At 38.6% G+C, this 25,159-nt stretch overlaps 1 protein-coding gene across 1 annotated transcript; it reads left to right on the top strand.

Moving 5' to 3' along the window:
• The first annotated feature begins 314 nt into the window (after positions 1-314).
• On the top strand, positions 315-25,156 carry LOC133422563 (nuclear distribution protein nudE homolog 1-like). Its single transcript, XM_061712582.1, has 9 exons — positions 315-475; positions 4,037-4,145; positions 6,436-6,589; positions 12,356-12,504; positions 15,017-15,153; positions 19,508-19,765; positions 21,918-22,021; positions 24,157-24,305; positions 25,059-25,156. Exons 2-9 carry the CDS (start codon positions 4,060-4,062, stop codon positions 25,105-25,107), a joined length of 1,086 nt encoding a protein of 361 aa, XP_061568566.1. The 5' UTR covers positions 315-475; positions 4,037-4,059; the 3' UTR covers positions 25,108-25,156.
• Positions 25,157-25,159: the final 3 nt, after the last annotated feature.

Below are 25,159 nucleotides of genomic sequence, written 5' to 3' on the forward strand. Positions count from 1 at the left end.
ATATTATTTATTTTTTTCTTTTATTTCTTTTCTTTTTTCTTTTCTTATTTCTTTTTTAATCTTAAAAAATGTCCCTTATTTTTAATATAAAACCTGGCAGCTGTGGACTGACAGCACCGCGGTAATCCATCAAAGTGTCTAGACTGGCTGGATTAACGCAGAAGCCCCGCCCCCTCACCGATATATCCACTCCGATTGGACAATACTCCTCAACTCGCCCAACCACGGTTGATTGACAGGCCGTCGTCCAATAGCAGCGCCCGGAGCGGACGTCACCTGGCCTGTGATTGGTCAATCGTTGCGGACAATATGAACGGCAACAAGTATTGTTCAACAGAGCGACTTTGGTGACTCCAAACCTCCAAACTAAAGACTAAAGTCCCCAAAGTGTTAGTTTATTTTATTATATTTCATCCTCTCAGGTATTAAAAAGCTCCGGTTTCAGCCACGTATGAATACAAGCCAGGACAGAGCGGTAAGTCTGCGGGTTTTGCGGTGAAAGAAGTCACAAATTGTGACCAGTAAGTTAAAAACATGATTTAAACCTTGTTCTAAAGTGTTTTCTGGCTCATCCTGCTGATATTTAGGTACTTTTCTGTAAAAGTAGGTGTTGTTTAGGATAGATAGTTTAGTGTACCGTTATCTTCAGTTTGGACCACGTCAGTCTTTGTCTGTAAACTCATTAAAAACACAATTTTCTTAATTTGGGATAAAGTTTATATGTTTTAAATCAAAACAAGTGCTATTTGCCTGTAGTTTGAGAGTTTATTCCTGTAGTTTGAGAGTTTATTCCTGTAGTCTGTCTGGATCAACCAAACCTGCTGGATGTGACACATGGATCAGTTTGTTTGTTTATCTTCTTTATTTATTTTACATGTTAAAGTTTGAAGTAATGATTTAGAGATGTTTAATACCTCTATATATATTTAATATGTATACATACATATATAATATTTATACACATATATATGTGTGTATAAATATTATATATATATTTTATATTATATATTTATATATATATGTGTGTATAAATATTATATATATTTTTTATATTTATACATACATATATAATACATATATATATAATACTAATACATATATATATATATATATATATATATATATATATATATATATATATATATATATATATATATATTAGGGATGGGCGGTATGGACTAAAAAATGTATCACGATAATTTCTGGCATTCCCATAATGATAAAAATTACGATAAAAAATATACCAATTCAACTCCACCTTTGTAACTAAATCTATCACCACACTTTCTTTCTTTCTTTCTTTCTTTCTTTCTTTCTTTCTTTCTTTCTTTCTTTCTTTCTTTCTTTCTTTCTTTCTTTCTTTCTTTCTTTCTTTCTTTCTTTCTTTCTTTCTTTCTTTCTTTCTTCTTTCCTTCCTTCCTTCCGTCCGTCCGTCCGTTTCACACGTACCTTGTGCGTGGATTTAACGCAGAACCATAAATCAAGTTTTACACAAAAACATCATCAACAGGAATTTATCATTTTTACCGCGAGATGACAAATTTTTACCGTGGGGAATTTTTTTGACGGTTTATCGTGAACGGTAAAATATCGCCCATTCCTAATATATATATATACAGTATGAGGGAGAGAGAGAGGTATCAGCTTCATTCATAATACAGCCAAACTGTTACAACAACAGGAAAATCAGTAAAATAATAAAACCATTAAAATAAATAAGAGAATAATAAACAAAAAAAAGAACTACTATAAAAATGAAAATGATAAAAAGTAGTTCCTACCAGCAGCGTGTCATTTAGACAGAATCTGAATAGTTTAGTGACTTTCCACCGTATTTCTGTTAATGATGGTTTTCAGCAGGAGGTCCCCCCTTATGGTCCAGGTTTCTTCCTCCTAAAGGGGAGTTTTCCTTGCCACTGTTTGGCTTAAGGTTTTTACCTGCCATTGTTTATGTTATGTTTATGTAATAATTGCATGTTCATGTTCTGGTCTCTGGAAAGATGCTGGAGACACTTCTGTTGTATTAGATGCAATAAAGGGTTTGCATTGACGTCACTTCCCCACTGGACCAGCCCCCTTACTGGCACTGAGTGGCAAAACATCAGCAAAAACAGCTGCAACTAGTGGAGAAGACGGGATAACAGCTGATTATCAGCTTAAATTAGCGTCAGTTGGACTTGACAGTGACCCGTACAGTTACCCCAAGAACCAGTGGTCCATGGACATTAATATTTGGTACAGTTACCAAGAACCAGTGGTCCATGGACATTAATATTTGGTACAGTTACCAAGAACCAGTGGTCCATGGACATTAATATTTGGTACAGTTACCAAGAACCAGTGGTTCATGGACATAAATATTTGGTACAGTTACCCCAAGAACCAGTGGTCCATGGACATTAATATTTGGTACAGTTACCCCAAGAACCAGTGGTCCATGGACATTAATATTTGGTACAGTTACCAAGAACCAGTGGTCCATGAACATTCATATTTGGTACAGTTACCCCAAGAACCAGTGGTCCATGGACATTAATATTTGGTACAGTTACCAAGAACCAGTGGTCCATGGATATTAATATTTGGTACAGTTACCAAGAACCAGTGGTCCATGGACATTAATATTTGGTACAGTTACCAAGAACCAGTGGTCCATGGACATTAATATTTGGCCACGAATCCAGTTTCCTGATATTTATATGAACTTAATTTCTACTCCGGGGAAATACACGAAGCAAAGCTTGAAGGCAATCAAAAGTCTTGACGCTTGGTCCGACTTCAAGGCAGGATTTGTTGTAGAAATTAAAGTGATGAGGACACCGAACTTTATGATTTGACCGTTTAACGTTAGCTACCCAAAAATCCAACATTACCTGATACAAAATGGGAACCACAAATCCACGTTTCGGTGTCTGGAATCCAGTTGTTTCTGTGAATTGCAGTGATCCATTTGTCTCTCTTAAGATTATTTTTCGTCAGTCTGTAAAACGATAACTCTGATTTCTTGTTAAATCTATGAGTACAGTCGATCGCACAACAGCTCTTTCCCATTTTAGATGTTTTCCAGTTGCTCAAACTGAAAGTTTATGCTGCCACTCAGTCTTTCTGCCACTCAGTCTTTCTGACACTCAGTCTTTCTGACACTCAGTCTTTCTGTCACTCAGTCTTTCTGACACTAAGTGGGCGAAACCTGATGTGAAGCCGCATCTGTGACGTCATGCGCATTCCCTCTATTGAATGATATACATGACCACAAATGACTGAAATATCAAAAGTATCAATGACTGCATTTACATGCATCAATAACCCTTTTAAAACCCGAATATTGGCAATAACCCGAATTTTCACGGCCATGTAAACACCAATAACCCCTTTGAATAACCCGTATTTGCTCATATTCGGGTTTTTAAAAACCTCAATATGAGCCCTGGGTTACTCCTTTTAAAACCTGAATATTCAGTCATGTAAACGCCAAACGGAATATCCCCATCAAACGGAACAGGAATTTGTTTTCTGCACATGCTCTGTTCACAAGGAATCCTGGTCTTTTGAGTCCAGGAAGTTCTTATAAACACGGAGAAACACAAGACCAGGAGGAGACTAATCACTTCATAAATGTAATGAAGGATATGAACATTTCTGCATTTGTAGACGGTAGAAAGTACCGATAGCGAGATTTACAAGAAGGTGAGCGAAAAGTTGCGCGAAGCAGCATTTGTTTTGAATTTGGATACAGGAAGAAGAAGAAGAAATGACGGTAATTGCGTCATCACGTTCTCCGTGCGTCGCTGGTTTGATTGAGAAATGATTCCAATCACCATGTAAACAGGGATAACCCTGTTTGCTCATGCATGGAAACAGATTATTCCCAATGTTTCAGTAACCGGAATATTAGCAATAACCCGAATTTTGACTGCATGTAAACGTACTCAATATTTTTGTTTGAGAATGGATTTTACAGTGTACAGATCTGGTATCGGAGGTATCGATATTTCCGTATTGTTCATTACTATAATGGTTTTCCATGATTTTCCAGCTCGCTGTGAACCGGGTCAGGAGATGGGGGACCAGCAGCCGGACCAGTTCGGGTCCCTGCAGGAGGAGCTGGAGTTCTGGAAGGACCGGGCCTGCCGGCACCAGCAGAGGTGAGTCCCCTGGTTCTAGTGTTGGCCCGATCAATCAGACCCGATCTCGGCATTTTCAAAACATCAGTATCGGCCAAAAAAGTATCGGGACATACCTAGTTATTAACGTTTTTAATATATATTAAATCGTTTTATACATCGTTGCATTAACGTCACTTCCGGCCGACGAAGTAAGCAAAACTAACATGCACTGCAAAAACTCAAAATCTTAACAAGAATATCTTATTTCTAGTTAAAATGTCTAATTTTTAGTCAAACAAATCTCATTACACCTAAAACAACTTTGACTGGATGTCATTCAACTACCTCTTTTGAAGTTAAATGTATTTTTGTTATTGCACTATTCTGCACTTTTTGTTTTAGTTTTAGTTTACAATTTCATGTTTTTACATTTTGTGGCACCAGAGCTGATAAGTTTTGTTGAAATAAATGTAAAGAAACTTGGGATCATTTAGTTTTAGTCCACTTTTTTTTATTTATTTTTTTAATTCATTGCCAAAATGTATCTGATCGGGAAAAAGTATCGGAATTGTATCGGGAGCCAGAAAAAGGGATCGGATCGGGAAAAATCGAGATCGGCAGAAACTCAAACTCAAGTGATCGGGAGCTAAAAAATCCTGACCGGGACAAACCTAGTTCCTGGTTCTGTTTCACCAACCCCCCCCCCCTTGTTTTTAAGAGGGAAGTTAAGCCGTTTAGCTTTGTACAAATAATTATACCAGAGTTTTGATGGAGATGTTTCCATCTTCTTTGGTTCTGTCCAGTTTGAAAGTTTGTTTTTAATGTGTCTTGATATATTTCTCCGTCTTCCAGGAACAAAAATAAATCCTAGTTCACCATGATGTCTCACAAAATATATAATCTCCCAGAACCTTTTGAAGGGATATAATTGAGTCAGAAACTAACTACATTTTTTTCTGCTTTCCTGTCGGGTTTATAATTTGCAAAGAATTTAAAAGATAAATAATTCAAAACCCTTGTTAGATGTCTGTGCTGTTTAAGCCCTTATTTCCCCCCGTTGCATTGTGGGAGAAGTGTTAGGATTGGTTTTTACTCCAAACATATTATTTAATTTGCTGATTATTTTCATCGGACAAGACATTTTTTGAGGTTTTGAAATACCTGACATGTTTCTGCGATTCCTTTCGCCTTCATCAGTCACAGTGTCAGGAATTTAAGAAACCTGAACATTTCTTATCCGACAAAAAGAACTAGCAAATTAAACTGTAAAGCCGTGGACAAAATTAACTTTATTAAATCATTAATCCAAAGATATTAGTTTAAGATTCATTGGGGCTTTGTCTTTGACAACAATTAGTGTCTGATCGTTTTCCTCCTCACCTAAATTAATCATTTATTTCTTCTGGGTTATTTTATTTCCGTTTGTCTTGAATATTGCACTCATGGACGTCTGTAGAACCAGCTTTGGTCGTATTTAGGCCTGTGTTGAAAAAAAATCAATTTTCCAATTCTAAATCGATTCTCATTAATTCCTAAAAATTGATTCGCATGTCTAAAATCGATTTTTTTTTCCTCATGATTACATTACAACTTTTGGTATTTTTTTGTTTATGCCCAAAAAAGGAATGTTTTGTTGGACACGAGAATAACTGGTGCCATGTTTTTAACTTTAAATATGTTTAAAGGTATAAAAACATTCAAGTTTTCAGTTATAATTGTATAAATTGTCTATATTTCTTTGCTTTATATACTGTCTTTGGGTTACATTTGCATAAAATGCTAAAAACCAGATTCTCAAAAATGGGAAAAACTAAAAGCGATTTCCTCCGTCTCTGTTTCCTCCCTGGATCTGTTTGGTAATTCTGTCCCACAATGTTTCTGCAAAGCATTCTGGAGGTGATTGGTCCTTAAAGCATCATTAGCTGCCAATACTTGCTGTTGAATCTCAATATAATACTAGTATTAATATGCTGCATACCTACACAGTCATATAATTCATGCAACAGCTCAAAAAACAGTTTTAATAACACTAACCCAAATCAATATCAGAATCAAATCGGATCGAATAAAATCGATTCTTGACATTTGAATTGCCCTGCTACCGTGAGGCGGGGGTTGTTGCACCAAGCGACTGATAAAGGAGTAAACTAATGTTACTTCGGGTATTTTTGCTGAAAGGAGTGACGGGAGAGACGGAGAGACCAATCAATAAAATATTCATTCAAATAAAACATGACCTAAAAAGAAGAGATGAAAAATGAATCAAAACTCCCCAAACCTGGCAGGAATGTTGTTAAACGTGTGTGTGATAGTGAGTGTGTGCTGGCAGCGCGGCGGAGGCCCAGGAGGAGCTGACGGAGTTCCAGCAGATGAGCCGGGACTACGAGGTGGAGCTGGAGACGGAGCTGAAACAGTACGAGGCTCGAAACCGGGAACTGCTGGCTGCCAACGAGCGTTTACGACTGGAGCTGGAAAACTACAAGGTACCGAGGAAACTCACACATGCACTTACAGTGCGAATGCCCTATTGTATCTGTAGGAATTGTTTTTTTTTTTTCATTTTTCCGACGAAAGGAGGGCCTTTTTGCCCCCTAAACGTGCCCAAAAGTCACCAAATTTTGCACGCAAGCCAGGCCTGGCGGAAAATTTGATATTTAATGGTTTGCATTAATGGGCGTGGTCTAATGGCTCAATAGCGCCCCCTAGAAAACTTTGTGCCTCAAGCCCCACAATACGGTTTGACATACATGCACAAAAATTGGTACACCCCTGTATCATGCACAACTTAAAGAAAAGTCTCTTGGCGCCATGGCCGAAACCCAACAGGAAGTTGGCCATTTTGAATTAATCGTGTAATTTTGGCGCAATTTATGCCATTTCTTTGGCCGTTAATGCAGCCCGAACCGTAATGTGCAGGTGTGTTATACATCAAAATGTGCGTCTCCATCCTGCAACGACGCACATTACTTTTCTCTTTCAAAAGCGTTACCGTGGCGATAGATGACATAAAGCCTTCATCTGATTGGTCCATATTTGATAGTTCCTTTTTTCTGCCATAACTTTTGAATGGTTTGACAAAAAGAGTCATGGGTGGTGTCATCGGACTTAGTTTTGAGTCCTTGACCTTTATTGGTGAAAATTGCAAGCGCGAGGGCCCGTTCATCGCTTTAATTGTTATTATTATTGCCTTTTATTTAAACAAGTCGGTCCCGTTGAGACACAATGACCTCTTTTCCAAGACAGCAGCATAGAAAAGTTTCAACAATTACAAAACACACGGGAATCTCACAGAAACACGGATAAAATAATTTACAGAATAAAAGAAACAGGACTAAGGCTCCGGATTCACATTAAAACAAGAACAAGTGCGGTATGAAGCTGCTCCAATTTCTCTCACGGGGGTTTTTAGAGATACAAGGTTGATGAGCTCCTTTAACTTTAAAGTTTTCTGCAATGCAGTCCAAGCAGCAAATACAAGTGTAAAGAAAAGATTTAGACAACATCATAGAAATGTGAAGCCCATAGTAGTACGACCCTGCAACTGTAGTACCTGCATGTTCATCCTTTTATTTTATGACCTGCATTAAAGCATAAAACTGTTGTATCCAGGACTGCAAAGTTATTTTAATTTGCATTTCACCAACCGAAGCAGCGGTGAGATCTGGCCTCGCCGGTGATTTCCATGTCTGTCAGCTGATAAGTGCAGTTTTATAGCTGCTATTTGCCTGCGGTGGGTTTCAGGCGCTTCTCCTCCACAGAGGGTTGATTCAGGGCAGAACGGGGCAGCTGACGACTCCCTCAGTGTCTGGAGGCGACGGCAGGACTCCACATAATCCCCATCTCAGTCCCAGATCACTGCTGGCTCCCTCTCTCTGTTCCCTGAGGTCATCTTTGGGCTAAAAGTGGAACGGGGGATGTACACTGGTACTTTGTTCGATAGCTGCTTAATTGAGAACAATAGCAAGAAAAATTAAAGCTGCAAGCAGCGATGAACGGGCCCTCGCGCGTGCAATTTTCACCAATAAAAGTCAAGGACTCAAAACTAAGTACAATGACACCACCCACAACTCTTTATGTCAAACCATTCAAAAGTTATTGAAGAAAATAGGAAATATCACATATCGACCAATCAAAAGAAGGGGCGGGGCTGATTCAGGCCAATGAAGGTCAAGTACTCAATACCGAGTCCGATGACACCACCCACATGGCTTTATCACAACTCGTTCAAAAGTTATGGCAGAGAATAGGGAATATCAAGTATGGACCAATCAGAAGAAGAGGCGGGGCTAATTTGCACCAATTATGGTCAAGGACTTAAACAAGGACAAGGACTTGTAAACAACAGCCTAATGAAACCTCAGTAGTTTGTAGTCCACATCGTCCCGAGTCTTTTAACGTTGGATCGATGTCTCTGCGATATCGTGTTGCCGAGCAACAAGCGTCCAAATTTCCATTAGCATCAAAATTAGAATAGTTAACTATCTCCAAAAGCGTAATAGCTAGCATGATGAGACTGAAATATGTTGTAGTACAAAGCGTCCCGGGTTTGTCTATGTTGTAATGATGTCTGTACGATAAACTGTTGCTTAGCAACAAGCGTCCAAATTAAAAGGGATTTTTTTTTTAATTGAAAGTTAAATATCGCAAAAACTGTAATAACTGGCATAATGAGGTTGTACAGTCCTTTAGTGCCAATCGGGCCGAGTGTTTTGAAAATTTGAACAATGTCTTTACGATAAAGTTCGGCCGAGCAATGAGCGCCACAATTTTCGCCCTTTTTTTTGCTTGCTAGCCGCTAGCGTCGCCACGGCAACACTTTTGACTGAGAAAAGTAATGCCCATCGAGGCACGATGGAGACCCATCCAACGATGTATGCCATGCATGGGTGCACGTTACGGTTCGGACCGCATTTAACGGACGAAAAAAGCGTGTGGAATAATAAGAAGAAGCAAAAGAATAAGAAAAGGGAAACCTTTTCTAGATACTAATATATCGCCTTCATTTTTCAGGTTTTCTCAGGCGTGTTTTATTTTTGGGGGATCTTTTTCTTCCACGTGTGTGCATATGGAACTGTGGAGACTCTGTGGAACAGTTTGGAGCAGGAAATGAAACAAAGTACTAACATAAATCTGTTTTAAAAAGAGATACAAAAATTATCTATAAACAGGTGTATGGAAGAGGAAATGGGTTAACGAGGAGTGTGATAAACAAATAAAATAGGAAAAAATGGTATATTATACTTGCCTAAGATATGTTTAGATATTTATGTGGATATTTATGTAGTATATATTATATGTTGAGAGGGATAGTTATAATTATGTAATATATGTTATATATTTATTAGGTATGTAGCATATATATATATATATATATATATATATATATATATATATATATATATATATATATATATATACTTATAGGGATATTTATGTAATTTATATAGTGTATATTTATATAAATTTATATAATATTTGTATTTTCTATATATTGATATAATATTTATGTAATATTTATATTTTCTATACACTTATAAGGATAATTATGTAGTAATAGGCATGTTTACGTAGTATTTATATAGATTATATTTATATGGATATTGTGTAGATATAATAATATCAATAATGTAAATTCATAGAGTTATAAAGGGGTAGGAACTAGGAAAAAAGTGTAAACTTCTTCCTTCCTTTTTTCGAACCTATGTGCATATGAAGATGTTAATGTTAATTTTTTTTAAATTTTTACTGGTTATTTTTTTAATTTAAATTTTTTTATGTACATGTTTGAAATGAAAATTAATTAATTAATTAATTAATTAATTAATTCATTCATTCATTCATTCATTCATTCATTCATTCATTCATTCATTCATTCACATCAAAGCGGGGTCATTTTTGAGACTTTATCTTGTTAGCAAAATGTTAGCAACATTGCCCTTTGGGCGATTCTGGATCAATTATGGTCATGCCAACAAGTGGTGCCTGACTGAAACTCGTAGGTGGAGTTTGCTAGGAGAGCTGGTCCTCGGGACCCCCAGGGCCCCCTGGGGGCCGGGCTATCGCGTCATGCGCTGGGTGCTCGGGCTCCATGAATTTTCATGACTTATTGTAGGCGCCGCGGTTTTATCAGAGATCCAGGAGAAAATGGGTCACGCTGAAGGTCACGTTCACATGACCTCTGCTCAGGGCTTTATCCTTTTGTTATCAAACATAAATGATTCAGTAGCTATTTTTAAGTTCTTAATATAAAGAAGCTCTTTGTCCGTGTCTCACTTTCGCGAGCCATCAAAACTCTTTTTCTATTTCTGAGGCAACAAGAGCAATCTGAAGTAAACAACTGCCCGATTGTCTCACATAACAAATACAAGCTGTATGTTGGTGGGAGAAAGAAAGAAGGATCAGTCAGGGTTAAACAAACGTCTACTGAAGTCAGTCTTCTCTTATACTGAACATTATCATTCTGTCAGCGAAACATTCAGTCATTTTAACCAAAAGCACTTTTTAAAGTAGCATAAACTCTTTTTAGAGTAGTTTTTTTCCCAAATCAAATTAAAATACTTGTTAATCCCCCAAGGAGACATTAATTGATAGATAATCTTAGTTTTCATGATTTAAGATTCATTGTAGAAGGTTATGGCTGTATGTAGAGGTCTGAAGGATCTCCTGTAGAGGTCTGAAGGATCTCCTGTAGAGGTCTGAAGGATCTCCTGTAGAGGTCTGAAGGATCTCCCGTAGAGGTCTGAAGGATCTCCTGTAGAGGTCTGAACGATCTCCCGTAGAGGTCTGAAGGATCTCCTGTAGAGGTCTTTGTTGCAGTAGATCTGAAGAACCTCTGACTAAAGACTCTGCTGCTGTATCGTTGTGTTGTGAAGAAGCTCCGGCTTGTCCCTTCTTCTTTTATCCTTCTTTGCACGATCAACTCCAGGAGCTCAGGAACAGCACCCTGAGGTGCTCCTGTGCCCCTGTCCACCGGCTCAGACTCACAGCCGCTCAAACTGTGGTCAGTAATCCAGGTGATTGTGGAGGCTCCACCTGCATCTCCTGGAAGTTCTGACCTAGTGATTAAGGATTCTGGGGAAAACCAGGATATTTACTGGTTTACTAAAATAGTTTCACCAAATCTGTGGTTGCTTTAGTTTGTTTTTCTGATGAATAAAACAGTTAAATCATCCAAGAATGGTGATTCATTCTTTATTCCCTTTTCGCTTGTGTTTTATGGAAACTCATTACATAATTACAGGCTATAAATACATAATTATGCTATAAATGTTACATTCATTAAAGTAACATTGTCAGATTTGTTTAATTTTAGAGGGATGATTTATATTTACACTCATTTTGGAGGTCATAGTTTGTGGAAACAAAGCTTTTATGGAAGACTTTTTGTTCTTGGCAGCATTTGTTTAGGCAGTTTAGTAAAGATTGATATTAAAAAACATTATTATTAGTATTAATATTATTAGTATTATCATTTTCTTATGAAAGAGTATTAGGGCCATGCAGGAGAAAAAATATTTGAGAGGGGAAGATTTTTTTTATTGTGGATTTCAAGAATAAAATCGAAATTTTGCCTTTTTCCTCAACATTTCGACTTTTTTTCTCGAAATTGTACTTCAACATTAATCTCGAAATTTCGACTTTTTTCTCGACATTTCGACTTTTTTCTCGAAGTGCATAATGAAAATAAAAATCTTCCTCCTCTAAAATATTATTTTTATTTTTTTCCTGCCTGGCCCTAATACTCTTCCGTATTTTTTCCTTTAGACAAAGGGAGTAAAATTAAGGCTTTTCCCATCAACTTGTTCGTTAAGTAAATTAACCCAAATATTTCCACAGAAAAGGGTATTTAAAAATGAATGAACCATATTTACTCTTTATTTCCTGGACGTACTCGAGGATAACACTCTTACATAAGGTCTAGATTCTTCTTCTAGACAGAAATATGAGCCCAGAACACAAGATACTATCAGAGAAGTGAAAGGTTTTATCTCCTAATGTTTGACAAATATGAGGAAATGTGGTTAAACAAGCTGAAACACGATGCAGCCGTGCAGATTACAGATCCCCTCCTTTGATATTCTGCTGATGTAAAACCTGATCTTCTGACTTTGTGGTTTGCTTATTTTTGGTCTGTCCTGAGAGAACGGGGCTGCAGGGTTTTGAAGTTGATCCTGTTATGTAATTGTGGTCTGACATTAGTTCCTGTTTCTCCCCGTTCTTCACCTCTGTGTTTGTCTTGTGTTTTTCAGGACAAGTATGGGAGCCAGCACTCGGAGGCCTGCCGGCAGATCTCCAGCCTGGAGGGAGAGCTGGCGGAGACGCAGGCCGTCAGAGAGCAGCTGCAGAAATACATCCGGGAGCTGGAGCAGGACAACGACGACCTGGAGAGAACCAAGAGGTCAGGAACCTGAGGAACGGGGCTGGAATGGGTTTTAACTAGGGCTGGGACTTTATCGCGTTAATTACGTGTAATTAATTACAGAAAAATAACGCAACAAAAAAAATAGCGCATTTATTCGCAATTTACTTTTGCACTCCAAACTACGGTGGCCGACAAGGGCCAAACGCACTCAGTTAAGGAAAACGGCTTCAAGTACAGAAACGATTCAAATTCACAAACTCAAAACGAGGTACAAAAAGAGGAACGTGGTGCAAATGAAAAAACGTGATGCAAAAAACAAAGACAAATGCAGCATCATCAAACGCAGCAAATAGAGAAACGATGCAAAGCACAAAACGATATAAAACAAGAAACCATGTTTAAAAGAAAAATGCTGCAGACACACGGTGCACATTACAAGACGTTTCTTTATTATATTTTACACCAGACGATACAATGTACAGGGTTGTACAGTGATATAAACATCGTATATGAATATAGTCAGATAAAAATCACATTACCGTTCCCGCTGTATGTTTAAACCATGGATGTAAACACTGTGGTTCAGTCAGAGCGCCCCCTGCAGGTTTGGAGCACTTCCGGTTGTAGTGACCGCTTATGAAGCGTTTTTCTTTTGAAGATGGTTTCTTGTTTTATATCGTTTTGTGCTTTGCATCGTTTCTCTTTTTGCAGCGTTTAATGATGCTGCATTTGTCTTTGTTTTTTGCACCACGTTTTTTCATTTGCACCACGTTCCTCTTTTTGTACCTCGTTTAGACTTGTGTTTGAATCGTTTCTGTACTTGAAGCCGTTTTCCTTAACTGAGACGCATTAGGCCGTTGCAGTGCGTTTGGCCCTTGTCGGCCACCGTACCAAACAGCGCGGAACGTTTCTCATTGCACGAGTTCCCGGTCTTAGTTTCCCGTAATACTGATGCACAGAACTCAACACGAGAAACAACAATGGAAACCCAAACTGATGGGATGTCTTTGCTGAGTTCGGTGGGCGGAAATTTTAGTTTTAAAAAACTACCGAGTGGAAACCTGGATAAAAGCAAAATTGTTTACAAATTGTGCAAGAAAGAATTTGCCTATCGCCAGAGCTCTTCCAGCCTCCACTAGCACCTCCATGCCAAACATGTTGCAGCTGCACAGACGACGCTCCTAGTTCCAGCAGGAAATTACTAAACAAAAACAAATGTGTTTAAGACATAGAAAGTTTACAAAAAGTCCTGAAAAAGCTTGAATATAGCTAACTTGAATTTAAGTTTGTGCCTTGTGGACAATGCAATCTTATTGCTATTATTCATATTGCACTTTATGTTAACAATTAAATACAAAGTATCTAATTAATTAAATAATTTTTTTTAATCGAGTCCCACCACTAGTTTTAACCTCATCTCGGGGATGGAAGAGAGGTCCTTCAGGACTTCCTAAATCACACTAAGCAAGATGCAACATACACATTCAGCACACCAAACACACGACTAAAGGATTAACTTTTAGCCTTGAAAGACCAAAATAAGCTGTTATGAAGAGGGACGATGCTCCACTCTGACACAAAAACTCGCTGAGCTAGCAGTCAAACAACGACAAAAACCAACTTCCTAACTCTGATTTCTACGGAAAAGTATTAGGGCCAGGCAGGAGAAAAATAAAAATAATATTTTGGAGGAGAAAGATTTTTTTTCATCATGCATCATGCAAAAAAGTTGAAATGTTGAGAATAATGTTGAAGTACAATTTCGAAAAAAAGTTGAAATGTTGGGAAAAAAGTCGAAATGTCGAGAAAAAAGTCAAAACTTTGTGAATAAAGTTGAAATGTTGAGAAAAAAGGCGAAATTTCAACTTTATTCATCAGTGACCTGATACTGATTTAGATGATGAATTATTTTTAAACTGAGGATTGTGTCAATCTGCCAGAAATAAGAAATAACTTGATGGAAAATAGTGCAACAGAAGATTTATTCCTAAAATTATAAAGATTATAATTATATTATATTAATATCATCCTCTAAATTAAAATATTCATATTTTAGAGGAGGAAGATTTTATTTTTCATTATGCACTTCAAGAAAAAAGTCAATGTCGAGAAAAAAGTCGAAATGTATTTCAACTTTATTCTTGAAATTTTGACTTTATTCACAAAATTTCGATTTTATTCTTGAAATTGTATTTCAACATTATTCTCGACATTTCGACTTTTTTCTTGACATTTCGACTTTTTTCTCAACATTTTCGACTTTTTTCTCGAAGTGCACTATAAAAGAAATCTTCCCCTCTCAAATATTTTTTCTCCTGCATGTCCCTAATTCTCTTCCGTAGATTTCAGTCATACTTTGGGTGTTTCATCATCATAAATCAAATCCGGTGGCTGTTTAGCAGAGCAAAGGTGTGAATAGATAAATAAATAAAAGCCCCCGGATGTGACACACAGGGATCTCTGGGATTATATTAAATGAAGCAAATGTAGAGTTGTGTAAAGACCAGTTTTCCAGGATGGTTTTGACAGAAACCTGTCTCTCCTCCAGGGCCACCATCATGTCCCTGGACGACTTTGAGCAGAGGATGAACCAGGTGATAGAGAGAAACGCCTTCCTGGAGAGCGAGCTGGACGAGAAGGAGAACCTGCTGGAGTCGGTCCAGCGGCTGAAGGACGAGGCCAGAGGTAAAAGCCTTTAATATTTATGTAGCCTAACGTCTACTTAAATGTTTAGGAACATGCAGTTATTAAAGTCCCCTTGGGATTTGAAGAAAACAAAGAAAACAACCTTGATATGTGTAAAATCTACCATCAACTCTATCATGTAGAGTGACCAGAAAATATATGACAGGGAAATTGATATTGACCCTGAAAAGCACTTCTACAATACCATTAACATTAATTGTGAGTACTATACAGAGAATGAATTTAACAGCCATGTAAAAATGGAAGATGCCTTATCAGTAATACATTTTAACAGTAGAAGTCTTCATAGGAATCTAGAAAGGATTAAGGATTACTTGTGTAAATTCAAAAAATTTAATGTAATTGCTGTATCTGAAACATGGCTAAATGAGGATAAAGTTAATGATGTACAACTGGATGGGTACGAGCTGTTTACAACAAATCGAGTTGGCAAAACGGGAGGTGGGGTTGCACTCTACATTGATACTGCTCTAAGATGTAGTATTGTGAAATCCATGTCAAAAACTGTAGAGAATATCCTGGAAAGTATAACAATTGAAATAAAACTTGATAAAAGGGCAAATATTGTCATAGGTTGTGTATATAGAGCCCCAGGAACCTCAGTGGACATTTTTAATGAACAGATGGCTTGCATGTGGGATAAGGTCAGTGACAATAAGGTGAAAATAATATGTGGTGATACGAATATTGATTTATTAAACCCACATGGTAACAGTAGGACTGTAGAGTTCATCACTGCTATGTATAGCAACAGTCTCTTCCCTTTAATAACAAAACCCAGTAGAATTACCACTGATACTGCCACGCTAATAGACAACATATTTACAAATAAAATTGAAAATAACATCAGAGCTGGTCTTCTTCTATATGATATAAGTGACCATCTTCCTGTATTTGCGATTTTTCCAAATGTCTTTAAGACAAGGAAAGAAAAAATAGTAAATGCATGTATCTATACCAGACATAGATCATTAGAAGCCATTGCCGCTCTTGATTTAGAGCTCAGTCATCAAACTTGGAATGAGGTCTATGAGAATAGTGACCCGAATAAGGCCTATGATGCGTTTTTATCCACACTAATGTGGTCCTATGACAAACATTGCCCACAAAGGAAACATACACGAAAGTACTACCATGTGGTCAAGCCATGGATTACAAAAGGTATAGAAAATGCATGTCAGAAGAAAAATACCCTATACAGAAGATTTTTAAAACTAAGAACTAACGAAGCCGAAAATAAATACAAAACCTATAAAAATAAATTAATAAGTATTATGAGATTAAACAAAAAGGACTATTACCATAAATTACTGGAACTTCATAGGAGTAATACACAGGAAATATGGAAGGTGTTAAACAAGGTAATTAAAAAAGGTGAAGGGAAAACTGCAATTCCTAACTACTTTGTAAAAGATGACAATGTAATCATTAATAAAGCCATTGACATAGCCAATGAATTTAACGCTTTCTTTGTAAATGTTGGTGTCAATCTGGCCAAGGAAATTGAGGAACAGATACATGGGACTGGGATGCTGAATACTGGAGATACAATGCAAAACAATCTGCACTCCATTTTTATCAGGGATGTTGAGGAATGTGAAATCATTGATATTGTAAGAAAATGCACAAATAAAAAGTCCACCGATTGGACAGGAATAGACATGTCCTTAGTAAAAGATATTATACACCGTATTGTGAAACCATTGACTCATATATGTAACCAATCTTTTCATACGGGCATATTCCCCAATAAGATGAAAACAGCAAAAGTAATTCCAATATATAAAAATGGAGATGGCCACTTATTTACAAATTACAGACCCATCTCCCTGCTCCCACAATTCTCCAAGATCTTAGAGAAATTGTTTGTGCTCAGACTTGACAACTTCATTGAGAAACATGATCTATTATGCGACCAACAATTCGGCTTTAGAACAAACAGGTCCACCTCAATGGCATTGGTAAACCTAATTGAGCAGATTGCCACAGCAAATGACCGTCGAGAATTCACAGCTGGTGTGTTTATAGATCTTAGTAAAGCTTTTGATACAGTTGATCATAAACTACTAATTAAGAAACTAGAATGCTATGGTATCAGAGGGATGGCTAATATCTGGTTAAAAGATTATCTTGAGGAGCGCTACCAATATGTACAAATACAAGATGTTAAATCTGAACTTTTGAAAGTAAAATGTGGAGTTCCTCAAGGATCTGTTCTGGGGCCAAAACTTTTTATTTTATATATTAATGACATCATCAATGTATCCAAGCTTCTGAATTATGTTCTGTTTGCAGATGACACACGTTTGTTTTGCCATGGAAAGAATGTGGAGCAGCTTCTGAAAACAATGGAAGGGGAACTAAACACACTGAAGAGCTGGTTTGATGTAAACAAATTATCTTTAAATTTAAGTAAAACCAAATTTATGATATTTGGAAATCAACAAATCAAAACTGAAGTCGCATTAAGGATTGATGGTGTGAAGATTCAAAGAGTCTTTGAATATAAGTTTCTTGGAGTATTAATCGACCATAAATTAAACTGGAAATCCCACATTAATCATGTCAAAAAGAAAATGTCCAAAACAATCGCAATAGTTTATAGATCCAAAGAACTTTTAAATAAAAAATCACATTACCTGCTATATTGTTCCCTTATAGTCCCATACATGACATATTGTGTGGAAGTGTGGGGAAACACCTATAAAACCAATCTCATGCCCATATTTTTACTGCAAAAGAGAATAGTACGTATAATTATGGGAGCAGAGTACCTGGCGCCAACCAATGCTTTTTTTATTAATTTAAATACATTAAAATTCTGGGATCTAGTTAACCTTCAAACCTTATTGATCATATATAAAGCACATCATAATCTCCTCCCAAGATGTTCTCAGAGGCTGTTCCAAATCCACAACAGTAAATATGAACTAAGGAACACAGGTATGTTTAAGAAGGCATGGGGAAGAACCAAAAGTAAAGAAAACTGTGTTTCCGTGAAAGGTGTCAAATTGTGGAATTGCTGTGATGAGGATTTAAGAATGTGTACCTCAATTTATGTTTTCAAAAAAATGTTTAAATATAAAATGATAAACAGTTATAAAGAATTTTTTAAATTATGTTGGTATAGCTTATTATAGATTAACATGAAAATAGCACCACTATATACCCCTTTTTGCATTATTGGTTTTATTATTTTTATATAGTATAATGCAATGACAGTTTCTCTTTGTTTTCTTTTTATATATTTCTTTTCTTATTTGTGTATCATCATCCACCGAATGATATACACTGCACAGGATAGGCTATAATAAGCCCTTGGCTTCAGCCTACTCCTTTTTCGGACATTTTTATTTACCTTTTATTTTATTTGTGAAACTAACATGTAAATGTTTCAATGTATTCTGTCCGAAATAAACCATTCATTCATTCATCATTACGGTTACCATGGCGACTCATGGCGACCTCATAACCTGCTCCACAGCCGTTTCAGAGTCGTATGATTCTTTGCTGACTCTTTATCTGATCATATCTGAAATCATGCTTAAAAGGCATTTGAAAGGGCACAAACTGGAACCCCTCCTTCATTTCCTTCATCTGGGAGCGATACCACCCCCAGTTAGTACTTTCACAAAGGAGAAAAAATATTTGAGAGGGGAAGATTTTTTTTTATTGTGCAATTTGGGAAAAAAGTCGAAATGTCAGGATTAATGTTGAAATACAATTTCAAGAACAAAGTCGAAATTTCGTGAATAAAGTCGAAATTTCGACCTTTTCTCTCGAAATTGTATTTCAACATTAATCTCGACATTTCAACTTTTTTTCTCAACATTTTGACTTTTTTCTCGAAGTGCATAATGAAAAAAAAAATGTTCGTCCCGTTGTTCTACCTAAGTCCAAATTCGGCAACACGTCCCTAAAGTCTCTGGTCGCCACGCTGAATAGATGGCAGAATAAACACCTACAAAGAGGTAAATAAAATAGTGTGTACCTGGCTGGTCCTGGGGAGGGTTAGGGTGGAGACACTTGAAAAGGCTCAACAGGTTTAATTGATGATCAATATTATAATAACAGCAGGTTTCCAAAGTCCTTCACCCCCTTTTTCCCAGGATGGAAAACTTTAACACCTCTTAAAACAAAATTCAGTTCAATCTGATACAGTTGATTAATCCTAAAGGGAACTTTCATGATAAAACTCTGCTCGAAGATTCGTCCCTGCAGTCGTCTCTGGTTTCATATGTTTCAGCTTTTCTTGATGAACTCATTCAGAAGTCTGTCTGGATGTTGGAGGCCTGTGTTTATCTGATCTGTAACTGTGACGTGTGTGACTCAGACCTGAGGCAGGAGCTGGCGGTGCAGAGCAAGCAGCAGGTCCCCGGTACGAATCCGTCGCTCGGCAACGGCGTCAGAGACGCCCCGTCCTCCCCTCGGCCGCCCACACCCCCCCTCACGCCGTCAGACAGCAGGAGAGCGGACAGGACGGCCTCTTCGTCCTCCGACCAGCCTCCTCATCCTCCTCATCCTCCTCATCCTCCTCATCCTCCGGCCCCCTGGGAGGCCCCGCCCACCCCGCCGCCCTCCGCCAGCAGAGGTGAGTTAAATGGGACCTATTATGGCATCTAATGTTTATTTTAAACAGGCCTTGAATGTCTTAAAAACAAGCTTTTGATTGTTTTTGCTAAATAAATTAGAAATTCAGCCTCTGATCCATGTCTTTATCTTCCCGGTCTCTAACCTCATTATCTATGCAGGATTCTGAGTGGGCGGGGCTATGATAATGAGGCACTGTGCTGATTGGCTGCCTGAATGACGCGATACACCGCTACGAAAAAATGGCGGAAGCTCCGGCCGGCGGAGTTAAGCCTGAATTATGGTTCTGCGTTAAATCGACGCAGAGTCTACGCCGTAGGCTCTGTGTTGGTGTAAAGCGGAACCATAAATCAGCCTTTACACCGTGTCATAACTGCATGCGAGCGAGCGTCAGCGACAAAATCAATTCCATTGCTTTATTTTCTATTGGTCTGTCCTAACTGGCGGCAGCGACGCAGCACGACGCGGTGCGCCGTTTTGAACATTTTGTCGGACGTCCTGCTTCTATTTTCTTCCTGTCGCTTGCGTTGAAAGCCGGTTGAAAGCGCTGTAGGAAACAGTCACGGATGAGGAACGGCTGATCCAGTTAGTTGAAATGAGAAGTTATCTCTATGATTCCTCCTCATTTCACTACAAAAACCTCCATAAAGTGGCAGCTGCTGGAGGGAGATGGACAGAGAGCGTCCAATGTCACGCAGTGTAATGCGATAGTTGGACGCTCGCATGCAGTTACACGGTTTCATAGTTGTGGACATGGTTTGCATTTTGGTTAAGTAACAACGGGAGCAGAATCTTATTGGCTCCTAGATCCACATCACACTGGACGGCTCATCCGGGCGGCTGTACAGACACTGCAGAATTTGGTTGCTTTCCTCCTTCTCTGAGTTGGCAGGCTGAGGGGAGACCACTTTATAAATGTTAAAGCAAGAAAAAACATGTTTTTCATAATAGGTCCCCTTTAAACAACCATGATTTACGCTACGAGTCTCAGCCAGTTTCATTCCAGCAGTAGCTGCCCGGTAAGATCCATAATCTCTAAAATATTGACAGTGATTGGGTTTATTCAGAGCCCAAGGCATAAGCGAACTACGCGGCTGCTTAGGGCCCCGTGACCACTAGGGGGCCCCCAAGAGGTAATCAGTATAGCGGGCCCCAAAATCACATTTTGCTTAAGGCCCCATGGAGGCCTGGGCCGGCCCTGAGTTTATTGATACGGTGTAAAGTAGCTGACGGTGCTGCGTTAAAGAGTCTTAATAATTCTTGAATATCTGATCTGATTCAGATGGATGGAAGCTGATATTAATAAGTGAACATGAGGAAGGTGGAGGATCCTTTTACTGGAAGTAAATGAGACTCTAATGTTATTGTGAAGCCTGTTTAACCATCACATATTCTTCGCTGCATGAATAAACCTCATTATGCTCTGCACTTCTTCAAATAAACGTCAGTAATCTTCATTTAATGATGCAGAGAAATCCGAGCTCGTTCCGCTGATCTCTGTTGTTTAACTTTGGTCAGATGATAATCAGACGCTGAGCAAAGGTTGGAAGTTTAAAGCAACACCACTCGACCTCAAGGCTCCATCCTTCATGTTTAGAGGTTAAGCTGCTCTAACAACAGTGTCCAGGGGTCCGTTTGGCTCCGTCTGTTATTGATGTGGGATTGAAAAGATAGTGTGCTGTCCAGGATGACACCCAGGCTCTTAGCTTGGGCGGGTGAAACAGTGGAGTTGTCGATGGTGAGAGAAAAGCTGTTGTTTTTGGATAAAGTGGATTTGGTGCCAATGAGGAGAACCTCAGTTTTATTACTGTTTAATTTAAGGACGTTTTGGGTGAAACAAGTTTTTATTTCAGAAATGCAGTCAGTAAGGGAGGTGGGCGGGAGAGAGGACGAGGGTTTGGTGGTGAGGTAGACCTGGGTGTCATTAGCATAGCAATGGAAATGAATGTTGAATTTCTGGAAGATATTGCCGAGGGGAAGGAGGTAGATGATGATTTTGATGAGTGCTGTTTCGGTGCTGTGAAGTGGGCGGAAACCGGACTGGAACTGTTCATACAGGTTGTTATTGGATAAGTGAGAATGGAGTTGGGAAGCAACTGTTTTTTCAAGGATGTTGGAATCGGAAATGATCTGTGTGTCCCATCGTTTCACAGGTGAAAGCGTCTCGGCGACCCCCACCACCACCCCGACCCCCTTCACCACCACGGCAAGGATCTCGGCTCTGAACATCGTTGGAGAGCTGCTCAGGAAAGTCGGGGTAAAAGTTTTACATCATAAAACAACCAAGAAATTGGATTTAAGTCAAGAACATTGAACGCATCACGAGTACATATGTGTTTGTATACATATATATATTAAGGCTGGGACTTTAGCGCGTTCATTTAGATTAATTAATTACAGAAAAAATAGCGCGCTAAAAAAAATAGCGCATTTTAATCGCATTAGTTTTTTCCCCTCGGAACGTTTCTCACGGGACGACTTTCACACGGACGGCGCACCAACCAACCAGACCCTTGAGAGAGAGGCTGCGTCCGAAATCGCATACTTCCACCCTAATGATATTTACTGATGTTTACTCAAAAGTGTGCCGAACTTAAAGGAGCTTGAGGCTCCTTTTAAGAAATGAGACTCTCTAGCGCCACCCTTCACCACGACGGCCGTTGGGGGTACTGCAGCCAACAGTGAAGCCGGCACGGGAGAACGGGGAGAACGTGCATGCAGCGTCATTTGACGTCACATCCGCAGCCCAGCGCGGGAAATTCTGCCCCACAATTGCAGCACATTTTGCAGCACACAGCCTGTTCAAGGCAACGGAGAGATACACTAGAGGAATCATTCTTTTTGGTTTGGAACGCTTCATCTGACATTATTACTAGAAAACTTAAAACGTATACGCATTTTTTTCATAAATCCTGCCTCAAGCTCCTTTAAGTATACTTTTTAGTATATACTTTTTAGTATGGCATTTCAGACGCACCGAGAGAGTTATGGCACTTACGTGGACTCCCATTGTAAGCTCCGCGGCGAGATCAAAGCGTTTTACAACTCTCTCTCTCAAGGTTCTGCAACCAACGTGCATTAGTGTTACAGTGAAGTGCGGCCGTCGTCATAACACAAGCTAAGTTGTTACCACACACGTTAAAGATGAATGAAGTCGCAGACGAAAAGGGTCTCGCTGGTCCCGTGGATGGAAATGTTGTTTTAAAAAACGGATGGATGGAAGCGTGCTCTGTTTTCTAATGTGTTTCCATGTTCTGGAATGAACTTGAAACAGTTGAAAGTATTTTGTTATATTCAAGTGTTTACAGAAGGTCCTTGACTATAGGATACCTGTCTCACTCAATGTGCATACTGCATATATTTAATTGACTGCACTTTATAGCAAATTGCACTGATTTGTTCTTGGCGAAGCACCACCTTGATAAAAATAAACTGTTTCATAAATTGATCATATGTTTTCACTAGTCAATCATTCACTCGTGTACAAAAATCCATTTGAAACAAACAAAAAAAGGAAATCTCGTTGTTCTCAGGTCTAAAATTGATATGTGATCAAATTGCGATTAATTGCGATGAAATAATTACAAAGCCTGTAATTAATTCGATTAATTTTTTCGAGTCCTAGCCCTAATATATATATATATATATATATATATGTATATATATATATATATATATATATATATATATATATATATACCGTATTTTCTGGACTATAAACCGCTACTTTTTTCATAGGTTTTCAACCATGCGGCTTATACAAAGGTGCAGCTATTCTGTGGATTTTTCTTCCACCGCTCGGGGCGCTCTAACCGGAATTAGAATCACAACTAAGACAAAATAAATGCAAAGAAGAAAACGCTACTTCTTCTTTAGCAGATAGAAGTAGGTAGAAGCAGATTTCAAACAGATAAATAGATAAATAAATACCGGTTATTTTCTCTTGGTTCTGTCCCGTTTTAATCAGCAAAGTTGCTGCCGTGTTAAAAGACACCGTTAGGAAAGGATCTATTTAGGTACAAACATGTACATCATTTACAGTTCAAAATGGTTCTGTACATGTAGTAAATATCTAATCTAACAACATAAATATCTGCGGCTTGCATATCTTTTTTTTTTAAATAAAAGTGGGTGCGGCTTATATACAGGTGCGGCTTGTATATCTTTTTTTTATTGTTTTTTTAAAAATAGAGCGGGTGCGGCTTATATACAGGTGCGGCTTATAGTCCAGAAAATACGGTATATATATATGTGTGTGTGTGTATGTACGTATGTATTCGGTACATTGTGTCACGTTAAAAAGAACCTGTGCAAAACGTGAAGTTAAATGCCCTAGTGTCCGCCCCCCCCGGTCCCGCTAACCCCCGTGTTGCTTCTCTCCTCCGTCTGCAGAGCCTGGAGTCCAAGCTGGCGTCGTGCCGGGAGTTTGTCCAGGACCGCAGAGGTCTGGCCAGCAGAGCGGCGCCGGCGGGCCCTAACGGCCCCACCGGGCCCACCGGGCCCCCGGAGGGCCACGCCGCCAACGGCCTCTTCAAACAGGGGTGAGCATCGTCCCACCGCCAGGGGCGTTTCCACAGGCGGGGGTTCGGGCTAGACCCGCCTAGGCCCCCCCAAACCCTTCCCAGACCCGTCTCCGGTCCCTGGAAGCCACTTCTGCAGGGCCACTCTGAACTCCCACCAGTGGAAATGCTCCGCAGCCTAAACCTTTTTATTTTTTTTATTTATTTATTTATTTTTTTTTAATTTTATTCTTTATTTCATTCATTAAAAGAAAAACAAAACAGTTCAATATAATTACAAAAAATCTCTTTCCTTGAATGAAAGGGAACAGAAAGAAGACTAAGCTTATTTTATCTGTCCCTTTTTCCTAAGAAATCACATTTCAATTAATGTAATAATAATAAAAAAAAACTAATTACGCAATTATAAAAAAAACACTTTCCGATAAACGTAATTAAAAAAAACAAACAACCAAAAATTACAACAAAGTTATAAAATAACACAAAATAGCTGACGTCAAACACAGATAGTCGTATTCCTTTTTGATTCAAAGGAAAAAATATGACAATGGTGCTAAAAGAGGGAGAGAAAAAAAAGGAAAACCCACCTAACTTAACAATTATCATGTTATTTCTTCATCAAACTGGCTTTTCTTATTCTTTTAAATGTAATGTTTGATTTGCATTCTTTGGCTTCCGTATCCAGATTGTCCCATGAACTGATACCTTTGACCTTTGACCTTTTCTCAGCTGCTGTGAGTTCAGAGTTGAGTTTTTTAATCTTGTTTCTTCCAGTTTGGTCCAGAGGTTGGACTTCGCTGCCGGACCCAAGCTGCTGCTCTGAAGACGTCCCGCCCTCCGGTCTCCGTCTCCGTCCAGCCTCGGGGCCCCTCGTA

Source organism: Cololabis saira, chromosome 21 (genome assembly GCF_033807715.1).
Source record: "Cololabis saira isolate AMF1-May2022 chromosome 21, fColSai1.1, whole genome shotgun sequence".
In the NCBI taxonomy this organism is placed as follows: Eukaryota; Metazoa; Chordata; class Actinopteri; order Beloniformes; family Belonidae; genus Cololabis; species Cololabis saira.